General features: G+C 42.1%; 3 protein-coding genes across 4 annotated transcripts; 1 reads left to right on the forward strand and 2 right to left on the reverse strand.

Annotated features, from left to right (window-relative positions):
* LOC306746677 (otoraplin-like) lies at nt 1–1,178 on the reverse strand (the record flags this gene model as incomplete). Its single annotated transcript, XM_079229628.1, has 4 exons — nt 1–356; nt 462–572; nt 774–913; nt 1,064–1,178. 4 exons carry the CDS (start codon nt 1,176–1,178, stop codon nt 333–335), a joined length of 390 nt encoding a protein of 129 aa, XP_079085754.1. The 3' UTR covers nt 1–332.
* A 1,760-nt stretch (nt 1,179–2,938) lies between these two features.
* Nucleotides 2,939–11,506, forward strand: gtpbp2a (GTP binding protein 2a; the record flags this gene model as incomplete). 2 transcript variants are annotated; one of them, XM_079229266.1, is made up of 12 exons in its annotated part: nt 2,939–3,124; nt 4,153–4,179; nt 4,623–4,807; nt 5,004–5,112; nt 5,201–5,398; nt 5,742–5,916; nt 8,114–8,333; nt 8,481–8,616; nt 8,720–8,778; nt 8,880–9,051; nt 9,235–9,399; nt 9,572–11,506. In XM_079229266.1, 12 exons carry the CDS (start codon nt 2,939–2,941, stop codon nt 9,752–9,754), a joined length of 1,815 nt encoding a protein of 604 aa, XP_079085392.1. In that variant the 3' UTR covers nt 9,755–11,506. The 2 variants fall into 2 exon arrangements, with proteins under 2 accessions (XP_079085392.1, XP_079085393.1); XM_079229267.1 differs by lacking the exon at nt 2,939–3,124 and having other exon boundaries at nt 8,720–8,784.
* A 104-nt stretch (nt 11,507–11,610) lies between these two features.
* polh (polymerase (DNA directed), eta) lies at nt 11,611–18,437 on the reverse strand (the record flags this gene model as incomplete). The annotated part of the gene is made up of 10 exons (XM_079229265.1): nt 11,611–13,216; nt 13,299–13,471; nt 13,617–13,682; nt 15,742–15,865; nt 16,214–16,333; nt 16,460–16,563; nt 16,669–16,847; nt 16,973–17,205; nt 17,368–17,502; nt 18,301–18,437. 10 exons carry the CDS (start codon nt 18,435–18,437, stop codon nt 12,277–12,279), a joined length of 2,211 nt encoding a protein of 736 aa, XP_079085391.1. The 3' UTR covers nt 11,611–12,276.
* Nucleotides 18,438–19,611: the final 1,174 nt, after the last annotated feature.

Here is a 19,611-nt window from a genome sequence, read left to right on the forward strand (position 1 = left end):
TATATGTTCACAACAAATTAAAGTAAGAAACTAGATGTGTCAGCAGAAATGTACGATGAAACCATCTTGAAAAGTAAAAGTGGCATCCGGGAAAATTAATTATTTCTTTTTAAATAATTAACATTTTGGATTGACATGCATGCAAATGTATTGTGTCGTATTAAGTGTATTGTTAAGACAAAGCAAGACAGTCAGACTGTGGGTCTACGTAGGGCTGAGAGTGTCCAGGTTTTCGTTCCAGTTGGAGACGACACCGCAGGATGTACTGGGACTTGGTCTGAAACCCTGGCTCGAGAATACTCTCCTTTATAAAAGCTTCAATTTGGCACTTCTTATTCACAGAAGAAGTCCATGTTCTAAAAAAATGGGCAAAACAAAATGTAATAACATGAGAGAAATGTTGACAACAACCTATTTTTGTTCCAGAAAATGAAAGTATTAATGTCAGATATTTTACTTACAGTTGTGGGAATCTTAACTTCGTCTTCTGTAAACTTCTGTGTCTCCTTCACCATAGTTGCAGGAAAGTATCCAATGATGCCCATCTGGTGCACATACCGCTCACTGTAAACCTGCCAGTGACAAACAATTTAACATTCACCACATTATATAATATGCTTTATACATGTAACCTTCCTTAATAAACCCTTTTTATATTATTGTTCATTTCAGCTCTCATTTGTATGTCACAGCTGCTGCTCATCCTGCTATGCATTTATGACTGATTTGTGGGCTGCACTGCTGATAAAATCCTGTAACGAACAGTCACATACGCTGCCAGACCAGAAGACTCCGGCGCCCTCCTCTGGAACGAGTTTAGAATACACATAGACCATCTGACCCCTCTTGATGTTGATGAATCTGCAGTCAGGAGCTGTGAAGTCATCCAAGACAGTGGCCATGGAGAGAACATCTTATAAAGCACAGAAGACAAAACAGGAAAGGGACATATGAGTCTATTTCATAAAAAGGTAAGAAGTACATGCATTTGATTGCATTATTTTAATATGTTACAGTTTTCAGGATACATACTATGTCATGCTTCTCCTTTGCTGTGACTTACTTGAGCATTCTGCATCTCCACATATCTTGTTGTCTGCTAGTTTATCCATACTGACGGCCCTCGCAGTCTGGTGCAGAAGTCCCACACAGAGCAGAATTCCCAATGAATAACTCATGCTGACCGAAAGAGCAGAACCAAGAGAGTGTTGTGTGTGCATGTGGATGGGAATTGGGGGCGTTTAAAGGAACTTCAGGCTGTAAAAATCCCAAAACAGTCCTCTCAGCCAGGAGTGAAGGGGCTGAGCCTATTCATCAGAGGTTGCCTGACCAATCAGGGTTGAGTTTCAGAAATGCCACACTGTAGAAGTATTCATTTCCTGCAGGGGAGTTGGCTGACTTTTCTCAAATATCAGTCTCTTTGCAGGAACAAGCAGTAACAGTTCATGTGAACTGTTTGTCTTGAGCTCTGTAAAAGATCAAATCCATATGTTGAAATAATGCATGTTGTTCTTGAAATGGGTCTTTGAATAAGCTCCAGATTTTTGGACATTATTAAATGCCCTATGCAATAACCAGAACAATAACTTTTAAGATATTTATGTAACTGGGAGTACAACCGAAAGTTCGTAAAAACAACTAATCTAAAAGAAGTTTGGAAAATGTTGAGATGCTTAGTTACTTAGTTATTAGTCACTGCACAGGATGTGATGATGTTATACATATATATTATACAAAACATACTTGAACCTGAATATCTTAAGTATGATACCACCACTAACTACATCCATCAGTAATTATAACAACAGGAGCAAAGGGAATGGAGTGAAAGCATAATTGCTGGCATCAACTGACATTTGAATCTAGACATTTGAAAATGAATGTGTTAAACAAATTGACCCAAGCTCAGTCAAAGTTACATTTTTTAATAATTCACCCAATAAGAAAATGGTTAAACAGACTAATCGAGTGGTACACAGGCAGCACTGTCGAAAGGTGTGAAAAACTATGGTCAACATCATCATTCTTCATTTCTAAATTAGTCAAATGTTGCATTTCAGCCTGTGTCCTCACTTTTATAGTTTTTTCCAGGAGAAAAAAATGATTGCCTTGCAAAACCAAATCATTGCAGATTAAAATGCATGTTAAGAAGAATATTATCAGTAGATGAGCCAACCTAAGCCTAGGTTGAGGAATAGGCCTTCAGCTTTGCTTAGTAGAAAGTGAAAGCTTTTTAGTCACAGTAAACATGTCTTTGGTTAGTGAAATAATGGAGCAAAACATTATTATAACATTAAACTCTGTTTAGTTATAATCGTTTTGAGCTTTAGGGTGAGTACCATATGGTGTAATCCCACGGGGTAGTGTAATATGAATATAGGCTACAACTGAAGGAGTAAAGCCTCTGAACATTTTGTAATATGTCCAAATTGATTACACGTCTTTTTATTTTGTGGCATCATCCTTTGCAAGCAACCTTACAAAGGTCGAACAAGTAACTGATGTAATAATTATTTCCTTTTTCGGCTGACGCAAAGCTCTGTAAAACGGTGCTCGTGTGTGTGCGCGCGCTTTTCTGACATGGGCAGCTGGGCGGGCGGAGTTTAACCTTGTGCGAATCCGAAAGAAAATAGATCCGCCTCCTCGCGCTCTCCTGTTTGACAAATCAGGCATACCCCTTGACATTTAGGACTGTGACGTGGGCACTGTAAACTCAGAAAGAAGACGGGCTCGGAAGGCGCTGTTATTGTTCGGTTTGAAGAGTTTGGGGGCTGGTCAGCGCTTTGTTTTTTATTTTGGGGGCCGTGAGCAACCACGAGCAGGCTAATTTCACTCAAATACCACTACCTGCATGCCTGGGCGGAGGTTTACTTTAATAGCAGAGCGTCGGTTGTATCTAGGAAGTGGTAGGCGAGCAAGTTAGGTCCCAAAGTAGCCGATGGATGCGCGGGCATCGGAGTTATTTGGTTCAGGAAATGGACAAGGTGTCGCGTCCAACGTCAAGCCGGGGAATGGCTTCGGGGTGGCCCCCAAAAAAGCGTGCGTGAAGAACAACAAGAAAGCCAAGGCTCGGTTCTCTCGGAACTTAAAACCGAGCAATAACATCCCTTATCTACCTCCGGAGGTAAGGCTGGCATTAGGCGCTAACGTCGTCGAGCTAACACTCTTCAAGAGCCTTAAAACAGTCTTCTAATGTCACGGTGTGGGCGTGTATGTGCATGCTGGGATATGTAAACATGGCCATGAAACGTAACCGTATATTATTGCATCCCCCTTGCCCTGGGTCGAGCGATACTCTGACGCGTTGAGCACCATTGACACGTCACAAGGGGAACGACACAACGAGATGGATATGATCGGCTAACATTGCAACTAACTTACACATCGGTCACCTGCATTAGTTGTACAGCCGTCGTAATGTGTATTTTTGTTTTACTAAAAGCATCTCGCTTTAGTGGGCTGGTAGTTTCCTGGACCAGAAGACTGGCCACTAGGAACAGCTGTGTTTGTAAATATCCATCAGGGGGCGGGTATGAGTGTGTGGGAGTGTAGTGGGTCGACCTATATCTAGCTCATGTTATTATTAACATCCACCCAGCCGAGGACTGTGCTACTACACACACTACTCCTCACTTTTCGTGTTCCTAACTCGAACTTAAACTCACTCAACAAGTTGACGTGACCCTTATTTATTTTCTCTGGAAACGTGACACAGACTCTCAGCACCGTGGTCATAAAACCCTCCACGTCAATGGGACAAGTCTCAACATGATCCATGGCTGTAGTTGTTGTTCCAGCTGATGCCCGGCATGCAAGCAGCTCCATTGTCTCAATTGTTAGTAAACATTGAGACACATTGAGCCACGGATATTGACCAGTCCAGCTTGAACGTGTATTGAAATATAGCTGTGTATTAAGGCCCATAGCTGGCAATGGGTCAGTTTGTATAGCTCTCAGTGACCATCTATTCACAGTATTGCACTGACCGCCCATTCAGTCGGTTTGCTTTTCTTTGTGTCTTTTAGCAAGTCAATAGCCTGTTGTCTCACTTCTCTACAGTCTGACATCTGTTGTTCCTGTTCTCTCTCTCTCTCTCTCTCTCTCTCTCTCTCTCTCTCTCTCTCTCTCTCTCTCTCTCTCCCTGTCTCTTAGGCTGAAGAGGGAAACATAGAGTACAAGGTAAGCAAATTAGCTGTGATGCAAGGCTATGTTGAAAAAAAAAATAAAAATATATATATATACAGTATTTTAAATGGGCTAGTTGACATACAACACTAAACCAATGAACAGCTCATGGGTAAGTCAGCCTCTTCATGACTAAAGCATGGAGGTTATAAGTATAGGTCGATCATCAATACAATACGCAATATGTCTGAACATATAAGTGCATATTGTTTACCAACACCACAGTGGTTCAGCAAGATACATTTTATAATCTGGACAGCTGCCTCCCCTGGTACATCAACTGAACATGGCACTTATTTCAGATTTGTACTGCCCCAGTCCTACAGTGATCTTTTGTAATGCTTGTTAATTGCACTTTATTTGTTAACGACTGATTAACTTTCCAAAATTCAGGTTTAAACTCGTCACTGATTTAGCATATTCTTTCCCATGTCTAGCTGAAGCTGGTGAACACCACGCAATACCGCTTTGAGCACCTGGCCACACAAATGAAATGGCGACTGCAGGAGGGTCGAGGCGAAGCGGTCTATCAAATTGGGGTCGAGGACAACGGAATGCTGGCGGGACTTTCAGAGGAAGATTTGAGAACATCACTGAATACGCTCCATAAGCTGGCAGAGAAGTAAGTCAAGCTATCAAATACACTTTTTATTTTAACCTTATTTTATTGTCACTGTTTGACATCACCCTGTAATGTGGCATTACAAATAAAGCCTTTGTCCAATTTGCATGTTCCTGCTATTAACAACAAGTGATTGTTTTGTAATTGTGAGAGAAAATAAACGCCCCTTTTTACTTGTGTTTCTTTTGTCTAACAGGGTTGGCGCCGACATTACTATTCTCAGAGAAAGAGAGGTGGACTTTGACTCTGATGTGCCCAGAAAGATTGCTGAAGTTCTTATTCGCAAAGTGCCGGATGACCAGCAGGTTGGTGGAGCTACTTTGAGAGCATGTTGTTCTTTCCTTGTTGATCATTTTATTATATCTCTGCTCATTCTTTGTATCTTTCCTGCAGTTCTTGGACCTGCGAGTAGCTGTACTGGGTAATGTGGACTCGGGCAAGTCCACTCTTTTGGGGGTTTTGACACAGGGCGAGCTGGACAATGGACGGGGGAGAACAAGGCTCAACCTCTTCAGGCACCTACATGAGATCCAGACTGGACGCACTTCAAGCATTAGCTTTGAGATCCTTGGATTTAATAGTAAAGGAGAGGTGAGAAAAGATCCAAAGCCATAGAATAACAAAATATGTACCCTATTTATATACTTTTACATAATTTGTTCTAAATAGCAGCACAAATTAAAATCATTACGTCGTAGTTATCACAGACCTTCCTAATAAAGATGTGCAATTAGATCAGACAATATTGGTTTTGGTAATAGTGGTTTATAGAGGAAGAACCTGTTTTATACAATGTAATATTAATGTTGTGTATCAGCAAGTAATGTTAATGACTGATCTCTAACCTGACCTATACTTTCAAATAAATAACTGAGGAATATGTTGTCATGTGATTTAGATGAGGACACTCTTACATTATTGCTTCTTTTCCTAGGTTGTGAATTACAGCGATTCTCGGACAGCAGAGGAGATTTGTGAGAGTGCCTCGAAAATGATCACGTTCATTGATCTGGCGGGTCACCACAAGTACCTTAAGACCACCATCTTTGGCCTCACCAGCTACTGCCCGGATTTCGCTATGCTGGTCGTCAGCGCAAATACTGGCATTGGTGAGTGTGGATTGATTAGTTTACATTTCCAATGATTTTGTAAATGTTTGAGCATCATCATCGATCAGTTAAAATACACTGGTGTCTGTCTGTGGACACTTTGTCCGGTCACTTTACTATTCACATTAGTCGCGCGGAAAGCGGATCTGTCACAGGCTGGTAATAGACACTTGCAGGGCCGGTCTGACGGAGAGCCTAGGTTTGTGTACACAAACAGCAGACATGGCCAGCTGGGACTTTGCAAACATGTGATATTTGAGCTTATGTAACAGGCCACGATTCTCACCTCACCACAGCCGCTTTACCCTCACTTCTTGTCCCGGCCTGCCACTGGCTCAGATATCTCAAATACCATCCATTCTGATGACAGAGTTCTCTGAGTCACTGAATGGAGCTCTGTGCTCCTTCCTCAGTGCATAAAGTTGAAGTTCTTCATATTTTGACCCTTTCCGTTTCGTATAACTGGTTAGTCTCAAGTCACCTGGAATCCCACAATGCTTCGCCACGTCTAGTGGGTTTTTAATCACCATTTTGGCATTACATTTGAGCAACGTATTACATTGATAGATTCTGTATTAGTGCATGATATGCTTTCACCAACCCAGACCTTTTATCATAACAGCAAATTAGTCTTGAGTGCAATAAACATGTACGATACCCAGGTCACCTTAGACCGCCCATTCATTCTGACGTACTCTCAAGAAGTCACCTCCGTGGTATGGCTGGACTGGGAAAGGCTTTGACAGGCACAGCAAGTTGGCTCAGATATGAGCATGTTGTTAAAAGACTGTGACCCCTGTAAAGAATAGCTGTGCTTTTGTAAGTAATAACAGTTTTATTGAGAAATCTGAAGTTGCGTTTTATTTTTGCAAATGGCAAGGAGATATGTAAATGAAACCGGAGCCTTGGATGCATTACTCATTACTCATTACCTATAACTCCAGCTCTTAGCGTGCTTGAGTTATTAGGTGAACTATATTCAGCTGCAGTTATCATACGGCTGTCAGTCTGCAGGGTATCTTTAGGCTATTTTGAATATGATTTTATTGATTTTGAAAAAGGCTGTAAACAAAAGTGATGTTGCCTGCCTAGTAGTGGAATAACACCCTGTAGGCGTTGCTGTGTTTCTGTGGATGTCTGTTCTTAAATAGGGCATGCTGGGATAAATGGGGTCAAGGATGAGGACCACCTTAGCTATGGAGGAGACATTAAGGGGATACAGTGTGTCTGCAACCCAAGAGCAACTACTTTAATTATGAAACAGGGTAATGGATCTGTGTAATGCATAGGGCTAAGTTGTATCTGTGACAAGCCAAAAAGCCAACTGGCGGGTCATCATCTTGTATCATTCTGTGACACTTCTCCAAATATCTTGGCACCTCCATGAGGGATGATGGGCTTTCGTTTTTCCTATGGACCTTAACCTTGGATGCACTGAAAATAACACACAGCTAGCAAAACAACCCGGTGCTCAGCTGATGAGGGGACAAGTGTATTTTGGGTCTGTGTCAACATGTATATGAGCGTTAGAGGTCAGCGCCCTTAAACTCTTTCACGACGTCGGCCGATTTCAGACATATATCCAAACCAAGAGATCATCCACGACCAATCACCCCTAAAACTCATGCATACATATGGTACATGGCTTTTTCTCCCACGTCAGCATTGTTTACAAAGAAAGACAATCCGTCAGACACGCCTCCAGGACACGGCTGTGAATATATGAGATTAGTGTGCTTATAAAAGTTGCCTTTAACATTCTGGACAGCCTGTGGCTTTGATTACATAATGGCTATCTAGTGTATGGTGCTATCTTGTTTATCAGATGGCACAAGCATACGTCATGGTAAATTCTACCTGGTCTTATCAGTTTGTGTACATGCTCTCTTGACCCTCAGACTTGCAGTAAGTGTCGGCTGATAAGCAGAGTTATCTTAGGTCACAGCAATCCTTTCACAAAAAGGATGTGGAATTCCTGATGTTTCCAAAGAAATGTTTTCTCAATATGCTGGATCCATTCCTGTTAATTCAATGCAACTTGTATGTATGTAAGAACTTAATGCACAATACCTGGAATGAACATTGTGTTTGTGTACTTGCATGTCAAAGCATGTTTGACCATGTGAAGTGGTGCAGAGCGACCTGCACCTGAATGAGTCGATTCAATGACCTCCTTTCCCTCCTTCCCGTTTTCCAGCTGGAACGACACGGGAGCATCTTGGACTGGCCATGGCCCTGAAGGTGCCCATCTTCATCGTCATCAGTAAGGTGGACCTCTGTACGCATGCCACAGTGGAGCGCACTGTGCGGCAGTTGGAGCGCGTCCTAAAGCAGCCGGGCTGTAACAAGGTGCCCATGGTTGTTAGCGGTACAGACGATGCCGTCGCAGCAGCACAGCAGTTCGCCCAGTCGCCCAAGTATGAAAAGAACTACACACACATAATTCAATGTGAATCGTTTAATATTCTGTACCCCTGTAAGATTAAGATGTAGGTACAATATAGACTAGCCAATGTTGTCTGTGTGTCCTGGTTGTCCTGACATGCTTGTGCTCTCCATGGCAGCATCACACCCATCTTCACCTTGTCCAGTGTGTCTGGCGAGAGTCTAGACTTGCTCAAGGTCTTCTTCAACATCCTCCCTCCTCTCAGCAACAGCAAGGAGCAGGAGGAGCTTATGCAACAGCTCACTGAGTTTCAGGTATGTCTGCATTCATGGCAGCCGCCGTCACAACTCTTTCAGATGCACTGTGAATACATACAAATGATTTTGATGTGATTGACATCAGCGTGCGTCATTACAGGTGGATGAGATCTACACAGTGCCAGAGGTGGGGACTGTGGTGGGAGGGACTCTGTACAGGTCAGTGTGAGAATCGCTTCCTTCATGTTCATCCAAGTAAACTTGCATTGTTTTCTGCTTGGCATGAACTCTCTGAACCACTGTTTCCTTTTAATGTGCAGTGGTATTTGCCGTGAGGGGGATGATCTTGTAGTAGGGCCCGCAGACTCGGGATATTTCCACAAGTTGACCATTGGGAGCATCCAAAGGAACCGCTCGGCATGCAGGGTACTCAGAGCCGGCCAGGCTGCCACACTCGCCCTGGGAAACTTTGACCGCTCACTACTACGCAGGGTCAGACATGTTTGACTCTTTATTTCTCCGAATACTATTTTAGTGTGTGTTCTTTGTATTTTCATGAAACAAAAATGGCATATGGGGAAAATTATATATATAAAAAAATATACAACATCTTGATGTTAAGACACTGATTTATAATCTATGTTTGAATAATGTTAATGTATTTTCCACTCGCAGGGCATGGTGATAGTGAGTCCGGAGATGGATCCTACCATCTGCTGGATGTTTGAGGCTGAGATCGTGCTCCTCTTCCACGCCAAGACCTTCCACAAGGGCTTTCAGGTGACTGTGCACATTGGCAATGTGAGACAGACCGCCACTGTGGAAGCTGTATACGGCAAGGTTAGTCCATCCACTGAGCTACAACTGTTCCTGTCTAAAAGATGTCCTCTACATCCAAAACCTGGGCTTATTATATATCCTAGTGTGTTACATGGATCGGATTAAGTCCGGCATTTGGTTCATTCTTAATGCTGTCACTTTCTTTTTTTTACGATACATCCCTGAACCACAGGAGGAGCTGAGGACAGGGGAGAAAGCAGTGGTTCTCTTCAAGTTCATCAAGCACCCAGAATACCTGAAGGTGGGAGCTAAAGTGCTCTTTAGAGAGAGCGTGACTAAAGGTATCGGCCACATCACCAAGTTGCAGCCCACTGCCCAGTACCGGCTATCCCACAGCGAGGATGACGAAGCCTAAAGTCTCTTGGAGAAAACCACAGAAAACAACGTCCCGCCCTAAAAACAGGTTCTTTAAAAACCTCTTGCTTCCCCCGAAGGCCACTCTGTCCTGTTCCCCTGCATAGTAAATCCCTGTCACAGAAGATTGTTGTTTTTTCACCCTTTTCCAAAGCCTATGTTGTCACCATCCTCCTAATTGGTCCCTTCAGCCTTTTTAAATAACTGTAGGTTTTTTTGTCTGCCTTCTGATATTGAGGTCTAAAGAGTGTTGCTTTACACGGCACTGATGAGGAGACCCCTCAGCCACCTCTGTAACACATCCACCCAGCAACATCTGCCAAAGTGAAATTGAGTGTCAAGAACACATACTTGCAAGTGGCAAATTGCCTGCACACTCCTAACATACTCACTTGCACTGAAACATAACAACATGCCATTGTTGGTATACCTTCGGTGGATAATAGTTTACGAACAGTTGCAAGCGTGCGATGCTTGAACATGAAGGTGTATCACCATTGTCATTGTTGTCATCTCTCCACAGCAGCTCGTCTGTGTGACCACTGACCAGCATAGTGCCTCACTGGTAAGGATAAGCCTCGCTGTATTTTAATACGCTACCCTAATAGTAAATTGTGGTTCTCAGACACAGCTCGTCAGCTGTATATAAGCTAAACCACCTCGCTTTAAGCTATTATATATCTGACAAGCGCACTTTATGAACGTAAAAGGAGTGTTGCGATGGATGCAAGTTCGAACTTGACCCAGTTTGTCTGTCAGCCTGCCAACATAACTCAGATTGGCAATCACGTTGTACGTGGTCTTGTTATGTCTAAAATACGTGAGAATAATGTTTTTTTTATTCACAAATAATGCCTCACGATAGTGCAGTAAGATGGTAATGATCTTGCTGCCTGTCTTTTGAAGTGCTTTAGTTACTCAGGTCAGTTTAGGTATTGTGACAGACAGCAGTCCTCTCACAGAACTACTCCAGTCGAGGTTTCTGGTGCCGACTTGGGGGTGAAGGAGGTTTGAGGTTAAAAAAAAAAGGCAATGGTGTTTCTCCCAAAGAGATGTTCGATTACGGATTAAATGGTATGAAGTTGCTGACTGATGCAGCTTTGTTGTAAAGAAATTATGTTAGAGGAACTTAATTTCGTCTCTCTGTTTAAGTTACTGATGTCACTAAATCAGTGCCTAATGGAACTACCGTTTGAGTAGCCTAATTACACCCCAAAGTTCTACCACTTAGTAAATAAATGTAATTAAGTTGCTGGGTGCTATTCCTCCAAACAGCTGACGACCTTGAAAATGAATGCTAATCGCTACTCTATGCTCATGTCTTTCTAGAGCATGTTTGTATGACTTATACATCATATGTTGTCTCAATGACAACTGAAATGTGTGGCATGTTTTGTTTCACTCATGTTGTTGTTACGCACGTTTAATGTGCACTCAGAGGAAAACTAAGAACGCATTTCAACCAAAATGTGTATAGCCTTTATGAAGAGTATCAGGTGTTAGTTATTTTTGTTGCATCTGAGAAGTATTTTATACATTTCTAGTAGTTCCAGATTTTAAAATATATTCAAACATGTTTTTCACTGTTCTTAATAGCACCAACACGCTTTCACATTTTTATAATCACATCTAAAACCTTTTCCTTTTAAAAAGTGTAATATTTTGATCATTGTTTGGGTGAAATGCAATCTTTATGTACAGATCTAATTTGTGTATCATGTTGTACATGAATTAAAGTTGTATTGTCTCTTTAGCGGGTATTGAGTTGTGTTGTCTTTCAAGTAAACAACAGGATTGCTCAGTTTTCAGCCATGTCATCGTACACCCAGCGTTTGGTCCATCAGCTCAGATGTCACAAAGCCATGACTCACAACACAAAATTGAGTTGGGAGTTGTTATTTCATTTTCTTCTTACTGTTCTTCCAAATCAGCTTCCCAGCTGATGCAAACTCATGTAATTACAATTACCTCATTCCCTTCAGTTTCAACGCACTCCCAGAACAATGGGTTCAACCTCATAATGGTGCAATTGCACTCATTCTGCCAGCAATTGTGTATTTCATACATTTTTCCAGATGCATACTCTTACTCCTTGTCTTAAGATACAAACATTTTCTGTGATTCTGGAGCTCATAAGAAAACTTGATCATGACACTCAAGTGAGGATTCCTGCTCTATATTCAACTCATTAGTGCCATCTGCTGGCACATCAGAATACTGCAGCTTAATGTATGCTACTACACAATATAAAAAGGATCTTTAATATATGCTGTTTTACAAAACTATTCCTTGAAAGAACTGCCATTCCCTTTGTAGAAAAAAAGGTTGTGACACAAAGTGCATAAAAATACACTGTATTTTGGAGAGAAACTAATATTTATGAAGCACAGTAACCTTTATCAATTAAAACGAGTCCTGTAACAAAACGGCTTTCCATAAACTTTCTTTGCGATATACCGCATATGCGTTACCAGTAGACTGTATTACATTCTCCTTTTAAAAATGCAGCTCGACAGTGAACCTTCAGTTCTTCTTGAAAAAAGAATCCAGAGGTCCCGTGCTTCCACCTTGGGAGCGCTGCTTTTTCGGTTGAGCTCCTGACTGGCCTCTGGATTTTGTCTTTCTGCGCGAGGACTGAGTACTGAGAAGAGTTGGAGAAACATTGGAAGAAGATGAAACGATGGAGGAAGAGGAAGAGATGGGTGCAGGGCCTGTGGATGAAGAGAGTGAATTCTGGAGGTCCAGGGCAAAGTGATAGTCATTGTGCTCAGGCATTTCCCAGACTAACACTTCCTGGCCACAGCGTTCGCAGTTTAACAGGTTTTCTCTGGCCACACTAGAAGGATGGTGATTTATTTCTGGATCAATGTCCAGTTCATCCTTTAACTCTTCACATGGTGACTGCTGAGCGGAGCTAGGTTTTGACTGTAGCCCTGACACAGAACCAACAGTGTCGTCTGCATCTCCTATATCGTCAGGACCAGGGTTATGTCCTGAGGCTGGGGCATGTGAGCTTCTTTCAATACTCTTCTTGTGGAAGAAGGAGGAAACGCCAGAACGGGGGCTGGCTGTACCACCTTTAGAGTTAGCAATAAGTGGAAGGGAAGAAACGGGGCAATTAGTATCTGCCTCCAACTGACTATCAGTAACAGAGGTTTTCTGAGAGGAGGAAGACCGGGGAATCCCTGTGGAGCCAATATCGTTGTCCTCCTCGTCGGCATCTTTTGTAACTTTCTGTCTTTGTTTCTCAGCTGCCTTTTGAAAGAAGGACTGGATGGTGCCAGGCTGTTTGTATGCCGAGTCCTTTTTCAGTTCAGAGGGTGTCTGGGTGGAGGGTTGAGTGGCGGAGAAAAGACTCTGGGTTGAAGTGACGTCACTGGAAAGAAAGCCAGCAATGCCCCCTGCTGACGGAGCGTCACTGAATTTGCTCGCCGAAAGGTGGAGCAGGGTGAGGGGTGGAGTCCTGGGCACATGAAGCAAGACCGGAGTATAATCAGTCACATTGCCTCCCTTACCCAACCTAAAATATTTCACAGTGTTATTACCATGCTGCTTGGTGGTTTCCTGCTGTGTTAAGACTCTTGATGATGGCAAAGCTGTCATCGGATAGTTTGGTCGCTTCGTAGCGCACTAAAGCACAACAGCGTGAGAAGCCGCTCGGCCTCTTGTCCCCAAGCTGACGGACACCAACCGTCAACGACTTAGCCACTCGACCATTCTGCAGTATGAGGAGGCATGAGAAATCAAGTTACAGGCATGAGAAATCAAGTTACATTAATATCAATATGAAATCCAGTTGGGGAAGTAGGTTGTGCTGTTGTAATATGGGAAAGTAATAAATTGCTCAACCACAGACAGCTCACCACTTCTCTGTCCTTGGTAAGCCTCTCTTCCAGCTCAAGGGCCAGTTGATGAAGCCAATACTGGACCTACAAAGAGGTTGTGAAAGTAAATCATGCAAATCATACATGAAAGGGGATATTATTTTACTTATTTAACAAAATTCAGGCATGAAAATGGGTCAGGGGTGAAAAAGGTGAGAAGGATATTACCCCTCTAGGGGTAATATCTGAGCTGGAGAAACTTAACTTCAGCCATGAGTCAAAAATGATTATGGCATTCTTACTAAGTATTATGCAAGCCATTTCATGCCAGCCTGTCACTGGGTCTAACTTTTACAGTCAGACCTGCAAACTCATGAGGGGTGAAAAAGGTGACACCAGCGGGGGGTCAATGCCGAACAGCATCACTCGTCGAGAAGCTGACAAACTATGATCATTATGGGTTTTAATTATTCTTTTGTCAGTACCCAAGTGTGTGTGTGTGTGTGTGTGTGTGTGTGTGTGTGTGTGTGTGTGTGTGTGTGTGTGTGTGTGTGTATATATATATATATATATATATATATATATATATATATATATATATATATATATATATATATATATATATATATATATATATATATATATATAAGGTTTGGGGTCACCCAGACAAATGTTCAGCAATTTCTCACATGGAATAGCCTTCATCTCTAAGAACAAGAACAGACTGGCGAGTTTCACATGAAAGTTCTCTTTTTCTGGCCCTTTGTATAGAAAGGCCAGTTGTAAAGCTTCTCTCACCAGCATAACTGTTTTAAGTTGTGGTCACATAATTGCACAAGGGTTTTCTAATCTTCCATTAGTCTTCTATGCGATGACAAACACAATGTACCATTAGAACACTGAGTGATAGTTGCTGGAAATGGCCTCTATACACCTATGTAGATATTTCATTAAAAACCAGACGTTTCAACCTAGAATAGTCATTTACCACATTAACAATGTATAGTGTACTTCTGATTAATTTAATGTTATCTTCATTAAAAACAGTAAAAAAAACCAGTGCTTTTCTCTGAAAAATAAGGAAATTTCTAAGTGACCCCAAACTTTTAAACGGTAGTGTGTGTGTGTATATATATTTTGTAGACTTAATACTTACAATATGCAATACTGCTATACTATACTGAATATTGTTTTGCTACTACTACATTTCACTTCATAATATTACACTTATATGCCATAATATGTATAATGTACCAGCCTTTTTATTTGACCATATTATGTCATACTGTTATACCACTTTACTTTGAGGAGAAGTCTCTGTTAGTCTAGAACACTGAATAATGTTTCCACCAGTAAACCTGAACATGCACACCTCTCTCTGTGTGACAGTGATTATAACCGCTTAACTCTATAGATTATTATATATATATATATATATATATATATATATATATATATATATATATATATATATATAGATAATTAACTGGAGGATACACTTTTTCCTTCACGTAGATCTTAAACCCTTAAATATAAACAGGAGCCCGGCCACCCTACGGAGGAAACTCTTTTCGTTTTTTTTATTAAAATAGAAGTTGGATAAAATCTCCATTGTCCTATCCTTATATGTAGTCAGGTGTCGGTAGGTAGAACTGACTCGTCGCTCTCCTGTCTGACGTCACACGCTGCCACGGACTCTCCGCTGTCAGTAATCTCACTCGCTGTCTCTCCAACAACGTTAGCTAACGTGTTAGCAAGCTGACTAGCTTGCTATTATTAAACTGGTGGGAGGGAAATGAAGCCGCTGTAGACATCTTAATGCTGATTGGCCAAGACTCGCGACGTCAAAGATCTTCTCTTGCTAAGAGATCACGACCTCAGTTTTTTTTTTCCGTGTCCCACTCCAATCTCAGAAACGACGGACAGTTGACCCGCCCCCCCTCCCAAAAACAAAAACTCTTCGGATCTACGTGATTCACGTTCATGACATATTTTGGTTTCAAAACGGCGAATTTCGCCGAAAGGTGAGGGATTTTCATGTCTGAATATTACAAGAATGTGTCTCACTCCATCTTTCTTGCACATCTAGATGGATCAACATTCTCTCAAAGTTTACACACGTCCTGTTTTGACACAGGGGAAGCCTGAGACTGATGGGGTGTACCTGCTCTTTTGTAGCCAGCGACGTCGTCCCAGAGAAGTTTTTACTGCAGCCAATGGACTTAGGAAGCTGTCTGGGTTTCACCGCATCAAATTCGATCCCCCGACACAAGTCATACAGCCACTGGCTGAAAGCAGAGAGGTTCAATGGCAGATGTGGTTGGTTATCAAGAGGAAATAAAACCCTCATAGTTCAAGTTATTTTCTGGAGCACTTTTATCAAACAGGTTTGTCTTTGTGGGAGAAATATTTGCCAGAACGATCTTGTTCTTTCAGCACGGGGCATCAATAATGCTGTGACTAGGAACACCAGGTGAAGTAAAAGAGTGAAAAAATTAAATATCAAGAAGACCATGTAATCAAAATGCCCATTCCACTTGATGGTCTGACATAAAACATGCTAATACTAATCAAGCCTGGTGTTCAGTCATCTTGTGACACAAGACCTTTAAAAAGGAATTGCTGGCTTGTCTTACCCTGTCTTTTCTCCAAAGTGTTGACCCAGTTGAGCCTGAGGGAAGCGGGTCAGATCTCCCATATTCTCTATTCCCAGAGTTTCTGCAATGGAGGCGCCCAGTTTACCCCCAAGATTACGGCTGCACAGGTGAAATAAGAAGGGAACAGTGTTGTTAGTCAGCTTTTGTTTGACACTTCTACGTTTGAAGACGAGTGCAATTTGTGATTCGTAAATCCTTTATGACAGAGTAGTACTCTGAACTCACATCTTGCTGATGGGTAGAGAGCTGAAAAGTTCTGTCACAGAGTCCAAAGGCAGGACAGTTTGTCGGTTCGGTTTGTTCAGACCACAAGCTAATTTGGACAATACCTGAAAGAGGTGGGCTGTAAACTATGAACCATGGCAAAGATAAATACTACTCTTAAACGTATAACACCAGCATTATGTAGGAATACAACTCGGAATTGTTCCTACCTTATTGTGCGATATCCCTGCTGAACAGCGGTAACCTGTGTCTTTTTCCACGGCTGCCCTCATTTCCTCGATGATTACTGCCCCCACGGTTAGCTGCAGTTCTGCAGGGCTCTGTTCGCCTAATAGAGCGACAGGGACCGATGCTAGCCACTGCTGGAGACCTCTGGACCTCAGCTCCTCTGGGGACACATATGTTGCTGTTAACCTACCAGAGTTTTTGAGGATTTGTATCACATAAAAAAAAAAACATCTTCCCGTGTTTAGTGCTGAAGCAATAAATTAGTACAAGTTTGATCTAGCCTACCTTTATCCAAGGCAGCATCCTCTGCAGAGGCTTCCAGTTTAGGTGAAGTTTGTGGGTACCCCTGGATGTAAGTCGCCCTCAGCAGCCGAGGCTCAATTTGTTTGTCTGCCATGTCTTTCAGCCGCTGCTGGACCGCAGCGGTCAGATCCACGTAGGCCTCATCAATGCTGGCTCTCTCAATCACAGCGAAGCGAGACATCACCTCAATCACCTCCACACTCGCATCCCTATAACTACACAGGTGGTGAGCAGGTTACTTACTTTACTGGTCACAGGATTGGAGGAGGAATTAAAGTAACATTTACTATTCATCACACCAATACAATGATTATTTTATGGCACAATCCCAACTGTGAATAGGTCGAGAGGATGTGCAGTGCATCACCCACACTTACTGTGTCAGGTCTGCCTTGCCGTGAGACTCACGCACTCGTGCCACCTGGAGATCTGGGCAAAGTGTCTTTGCATCGTCCACCCACATGTTCCTGGTGACACCATGGGCCCTGGCCTCGTAGCTCACAGCTATGATACTAACACAGATTGGTTAAGAAGTTGAGAAAGCGCATGTTAAAAAACTGTTAGATCACTTTAATAGTGAGCTTGAGGTGATCATCTGTGGGAGATAAAGGCGGATGAGTTGCCAACACAAAGACAGGAATCAAAATGGTCCATGCAACTGAACGGACACATTCTCATGCTGTCCCATCACAGCTCTGACTGGGGAGGACAGCCTGAGAAGGCTCAAGAACCATCTTTGAACAGAGCGAGCTAGGGTAATGATCTCCTGTCAGCTGCATACTTAGGTCACATGACGACAACTGAGCATTCATCTGCTGGGGAAGACTTTTTAAGATTACTGAAAGGCCTGAAAACTGTAGCAGGTCCAAAGTGCTACTACTTCTAAGTGAACGAATGAGCACATCTGGTCATTCTAGTGAGTTATGTCCTGTCTTGTATCTCATTCTGTAGCTCTTAATTTGAATAGTATATCCTGCTATATTTTACATTACTTTGCCAGATAATAGCCGACTCATCTATACTTATTTTATTAGTATTTTTCATTTTAATTTATGCTCCTACCACTTTCCAATACACTCAGGTTGCGTTGGCAATATGGAGTCGCTCTGCCTAGGTTTCATAACGCTAAAACCTCATCGCAACTGAGTTTTGAGAGAGAAAGAAGTTGTGTATTTTGCATCACTATCTGATACGAAGACGAGGCGATTTTACTTTGTGACGTCATCCGATAGGCGAAACCACCTTGCTCTGAGAGCCCAGTTTCAGTTGCGTTGATCATGAAAATAAATGTCTCTGTGTCAGAAACTCACCTGCCTCCTTTCCACGTCTTGTACTGGGCCACCACACAGGGCGTGTTCCTCAGAGCTGGATTGAGTCTCTGCTCCACCTGGACGTAAAAGCAGTCCATGTCCACTAACGCCACCACTCTCTCCTTTCCGTACTCCATCAGAGGAGAGACAACAACGTGCACAAGTCACAGGTCTCTCCAGCTTAAAGTTAAACCGGGCTGCTGTCGCTTAGTATTTCGCGCTGTGTGATCTGAAGTTACATAACTACGTCATCAAAAGTCGACCCTCTGCAGGTCGGCCACGCCCTCGAACAGCGGATGTCCAATGAGAGCTCCCCATTTTGTGGCGGACCTGTCGAGCCTTGAATTTCTCAACATGCTGGAAAAGTCAGAGCCATTCAAAAACACAAATGCAAAAGGTAAGAAATGGAGTACGTAAGGTTCAAACGCAAGCATGCGAGTAACTCAGTAACCTAACTTAATATGACTTATAAGGAGAGTTAGCTAGATGCATTATGTTGTGGGGTCAGCACTGCTCTGCCACTCGGCTGCAACTATCACTGTAGGATAATGCAGCTCAATTCTCATTGTATTTAATTTTTTGAGGTACCAGGTATAAAAAAATCTAAAAAGAAATTTTGAGCGTCAAACACTGCATTCTGGTGACGTTTTTAACCATTTTATGGTGGAAATTTCTCTTGTTTATGTAAAGGAAAATAATAATAATACACACACCCAATAACAATTCAAAAATATATATAATTATAATGCAGTATGGCTCTCAGGCATTCTGTATTGCCTTCAAATATTTATTCAACTTTTATCATTTAAAGTTATCCCTGCTGAGTCAACACAGATGTGATCATGGTTGTCTCTTCCCTCCTCTTTTGTGTCTTTCGTTTGAGGAAGTAACTGTAGATGTGTAAATGTGCCCCCTCCCAATATGAAAATATGCAAAACAAACAAATATGACCAAGGTGGAGGACTAGAAATTAAAAAATGAGGAAGCAGCAGAGTTAGAATTAGCCACCGCTCTTTCACTCAGGACATTGATGCAGACATGATTTCTCCATTTGTGTCTCTCCTGATACTCGCTGGACTCATGGGTAAGTGCTAAACTTTATTTAGAACGCCATGCATACATGATTGTCTGTTTATAAGTACTAGAATATTGTTGGCACCCATATATTTCTGATTGAGTCTTACATTGTATTTGTCAACAAGACACTATGTATCATTAATATTGTTTTCATGAAAACATTTAAGTAATGATACTAACTTTTAACGGATGTGTTATGTAGCTATGTCACTGACTAACATGCAACTGATGATC

This window comes from Taurulus bubalis, assembly GCF_910589615.1.
Source record: "Taurulus bubalis genome assembly, chromosome: 14".
Lineage (NCBI taxonomy): Eukaryota > Metazoa > Chordata > Actinopteri > Perciformes > Cottidae > Taurulus > Taurulus bubalis.